At 44.6% G+C, this 4,693-nt stretch overlaps 1 protein-coding gene across 1 annotated transcript in view; it reads left to right on the top strand.

The window, feature by feature from the left end:
- Positions 1–262: 262 nt before the first annotated feature.
- The window catches only part of lin7c (lin-7 homolog C (C. elegans)), an 11,418-nt gene continuing 6,987 nt past the window's right edge, over positions 263–4,693 (top strand). The window contains exon 1 of the mRNA XM_035682419.1: positions 263–480. Coding sequence (XP_035538312.1) covers positions 444–480 — 37 coding nt within the window. The 5' untranslated portion in view covers positions 263–443. The remainder of the gene's footprint in view (positions 481–4,693) is intronic.

The raw sequence follows: 4,693 nt of genomic DNA, 5'->3' as shown, positions 1-4,693 counted from the left end.
AGATAAATAGGAAGGTAAGGTGCAAATAGTTGTAGTTGCAAGATAGATAGGTAGATATATTCTAGTACAATATATTAAAACGTGATAGGCCTATACAACGCACAAACTTAATTTCTTCTGGGTTCTTTGGAAATATATAATTTATAAATAATTTAAAACAATGACTGATTCACATGGTTAGGGAAGAGGCATTCAGCGTTGGCTCGGCAACATCCAGGACCTACGGAAGAGAATACGAGGAGTTCGGTGTTTGTTCCGCTTTACGAGGATACACTGAACGCACCATGACACTGGCAGCTAGCCTAGCCGGCTAACTTGGCTAATCTGATTTATCGTCTCGGCTAAGCGCACGTAACGCTAGCCAGGATTACCAAATTTAGTTTTCCCATATCTAGCGTTTAGCGCACCATCTATCTGACATCAAAGAGCCACTCATTTCCAGGATGGCGTCGCTCGGGGAGCCTGTGCGGTTGGAAAGAGGTGAAGTTAATCGGCTAGCTCACGTTAGCTCAGAGATATTTGTTGTGGGAGCAGAGAGACGGTGACCTAGCTTAGCCACCTTCAGCCGGATAGAGCTGCGGATTGTTTCTGAGTTTTTGAGAGAATAAGTTCTTGTTTAGTTGGCTAACGAATGTGTATGTGATGTCTTGCTGTTAACAAATGTTTACGGCTTTGACTGGTTATGTAATATACTCCAGGCACCAAGTTAAATAGCGATAATTGTTACGACTACATTTTACTTGCTGCTAACCAGCTAATATTAGTGACAACAGACAGATAAGTTCACCTAACTAGTTTGTTTTTAAGAGGCTCAACGTGAGTTTGCATGAGAAATTAGGCTTTATACACTCTGTTACACCGGCTTGATCACCATAAGCATCAAATATGAGCAGGGGGAAATGTTTATCACTACATTTCAGACTTTTATTGAACCTCAGTCGTTTCCTCAGGATGCTAACATTACATTAACTGTGGGTGGAGAGTAAGGTACATAAAACCCAGATTTGTATCAAACGCCATAAGTAAACGTATGTGAAACTATACTCGCTAGTAAGTGTACTGAAATGTTGAGGGAAGTTGTGGTTTATGATTTCATTAGAATTAGCTACAGTAGCAATTACCACAGATTGAGAAAATAGATTTTAATAGGACAAAATAAACGATAAATACGAAAACACAGACAGAATATTGGTGGGAAATGGCTCACATTTGTTGTTAACCTTGTGGTTACATGGTTATTTATTTGGACATTAACAGCTGATAATGTTTGCCCCAATGCTTCAGTGGAGACAGGGGCAATTACTTATTGTTTAAAATATTAAGTTTGGCACAATATCTTGCTCTGAAGGGTGATATAGTGGAAGTTGCCCTATTGATTTATGTAGCTTCATAGCTCATTTTATTTGTGGTATAAACAGGGCTGTAAGCCAAGACAAGCTTCCTAGAGGGACACATTGTTTATAATCAGATACATGTGGTGCAAGTTGAGGTAAATTAAATTAAAAAATAATTAGACATGTTAATTTACAGAAAATGGATCACAATTTTATCACCATGCTTTAGTTTGTCATTTTAGACATATATGAAGTGTCAAGTCAAGCATCTGTTAAGCTTATTCAAAGATTCCTGCTTTTTAGTTTTATGTTTGCACAGATTAATTAACATTCACACAGGCAAACGTCATCGCCTAAGTGAATGTCTTCATTTGCAGATACCAATAAAAACCTTGGCGGCGGTGTGTGTGTGTGTGTGTGTGTGTGTCGTGTGTGTGTGTGTGTGTTCTTGTTGACGATCAGTTAACGGCCCTGTATGAACCTGCCTCGATACGCGCCCTACAGACGACAAGGCCACGTGCTCCCCCAGCCGCAAAGGCCTCAGCCCGCTGCAGGAACGGCTCTTAAACGAGTGAATGTCCTGTGCCTGTCAGGAAAGTGAGACGACTCTCCTCTCTCTATTATTATCCTAACCCTGCACTTACACTTGCTGCAGGCCTCGCACTTACCAGCACACCACCGTCATCTTCTCTCTCCTATGTTATCTTGCGTGTTTTGAAATCTTCTTGTGTTTCACCTTTTGGAACTGGAGCAACTATTGTCAGCCATGTACCTCTTCAGGTATTATGAACAATGTCTTCGACTCGAAAGACATGGGACACTGCAAACAGACCGTCTGAAGATCCAGCGCGCACCAGCCAAGGTAAGAATCCAACGCTCAACATACATCCCTAAATAAAAGCCATATGATGACTTGCACACACAGGTTTACTCCTTAAAGAGTATCTAAACACCGTACCACGCTCACATTGTGCTCGAGCGCAGCAGAACACACGTTAACTTCTGCTGCAAAAGTTAACACACCACTTTCGTCTTACTTGTAGCTACTGTGGCCTCTTTCAGCAGTGAGGGCACCTCACATCCACCACCCGCCCCGCGATCGTGCCCGACACCTGCCCCAAACACGAGGAGCACAAGGTCCAGTGCCGGTTCATCAATAGGTCACCATGCGGTTAGGAAAAGAGCAACCAACACTCCCTACTACTACACTCCGCACGTCATCAAGGACGCATTCCCACGGAGGCCATCGCTGACTCAATGGAGGCCGTGAACGCGACGGGACCAGACTTCTCTCCCGGTTAATGAGTGGTACGTTTAGTTTACAGAACTATGAAATCATCACTCCGAGGCCATGCTTACGATTTGAGCTCGTCTACCAACACCATGTACCATTTTCTATTCATCGCGCATTTTCACATCGCAGCATAGCCCGTGAACGCTAGACCACAACGCAAGAAAGGCGCCCAGCTGATGTTTCTTCGGTCAGACTCCGCTTTTCAACCCATCCAGTCTCCTTACAAGATACCAGAACGCTGTCCAGGCAACCGCAGACCCGCCGATTTAAACATCTTAACAACCCTTCTCCCATTTACTCTCCTACCCTTCCACAGTCAAGCTCAGTTTTCATTCCTATCACTACCTAAGACACCAATTGGTAAATCGTTCGTATTACACCAACCCTTGTGAACCAGTCAATACAATTATGTTCTCGCCCTTGGTGAGCATCCAGGAGCAGACTGCTGCGTTGAGCGCACTCTTTTTTAATACTGTTATCATGCTCACCCGTCCCAAAGGACAGCAGGGTCCTCAGGAAATCTGGCACAGGAAGTATTGTTCTCATCATGTTGAGTTCGTTAGCAGTAGGAAGTCCATCACATTGCAGTTAAAGATTTTCCACTGTCTCAAGTCCGTGGACGTTTTTGCCATAGTGCAATGTGTTGGTACTCAATCTGTATCCGTCGAGGCCTTAAGTGCTGCCCCATGCACGGAGTGATCATGCTCAGGTCCTGCCAATGGTTTTCCGCTAATCCACTGATCGACAGGTTGGTGTTTAAGAATTGTCACCCACTACATGCAGCATGCATCAAGAAGGTCGAAGAGAGAGAAGCTGCATATAGCGACGCAATACATATGTCGATGGTAAAGTTTCAAATTCTTGTCAGATCACCGACATCGCATTCAAGACGCTTTCTACCTTAACGGCGTCAAGAACTATTCTTGCTATCGTCTAGGCTGCAGAAACACTCATGTAGCAACACATTTATTCTTGGTTTTGAGAAAAAAAACAGTGTCATGGGCGCGACTACCTTCTTTAACAGACTCTACCACTCACAATTAACCTACATCTTTCACAGCTGTGATCGCTGCTTGCGTGCTTAGCACGCCTTGCAATTCGGGTCAGCAAAACCATCATCCCACTTCGCACACTTTGGCTTCTGTTGCTCAGCCTTTCGTTCTCCATTAACATGTCCACAGATTCAGCAACTTTCTTACATCACCAGCGTCACCCACACACCACGCACACCAACGACCAAAAACGACCAAGACCAACCACCAAAATCAAACAAAAACATCAGATTACAAACCAATACACAAAAATAAAATCACATCATAAAAAACACAACGCCAGTCCGTCGCCTTAATTATTACTCGAACCTATAAAAACTCGTAGACTTACTACACGTCCCCGGCGGCGCGCTCCGCTCTTGGCGCTGCCCATTGCTGCATAAATCTTCGACCGTACATTCTGTGTTTTTTCCAGAGCCGTGGACAGGTGAACCATCCGAGCAACCACGCCTGTGGAACTCTCAATACAAGCTACGGCACAGTGAAGCTGGGTAGCTAACTGTACCACCCAACACAGCTCATGGAGGTAAACTCGGAGTCCGCGCTTTGACGAAAATGAGGTGGCCGAAGGTCGCCCACAACAAGAACAACTATCCCGTAAGCCCCGATTTTGCTCCGTGCTCTGCGATACGCCCCCAAGCTCCCATCTCCGGCCGTCATCTCCTGCTCTACTGCTTCCTGCATTCTGTTCTGGTGATCTTCTTTATCTCCTGCACAACAAATACAACATGACACAACAACATACTCAGAAGTGTATCGCTTTTTAGTTCCTACTCACCCTATGTACTACGTTGCGCTCGCCTCTACGCCTGTTCCTGTAGCATTTAATAATCTCGCATTCGTCCTCACTGGACACTACAAACTAGACAAACATAGAATGAACCATGATTCGTCAGCTAGGATGGCTCCACCTGCACACGCTCGCTCGGATTATACTTTGATTGACCATTTGATGCAACCAACTACCCAATTCGCTCTTGACCTGATGACAGGTACAGTGCTCTTTTAAAAAC

Source organism: Morone saxatilis, unplaced genomic scaffold (genome assembly GCF_004916995.1).
Source record: "Morone saxatilis isolate NCDOM2014 unplaced genomic scaffold, NCSU_SB_2.0 Contig11, whole genome shotgun sequence".
Lineage (NCBI taxonomy): Eukaryota > Metazoa > Chordata > Actinopteri > Moronidae > Morone > Morone saxatilis.
Note: the sequence above shows the minus strand (reverse complement) of the source record. Positions and strands in the feature narration are given on the sequence as shown.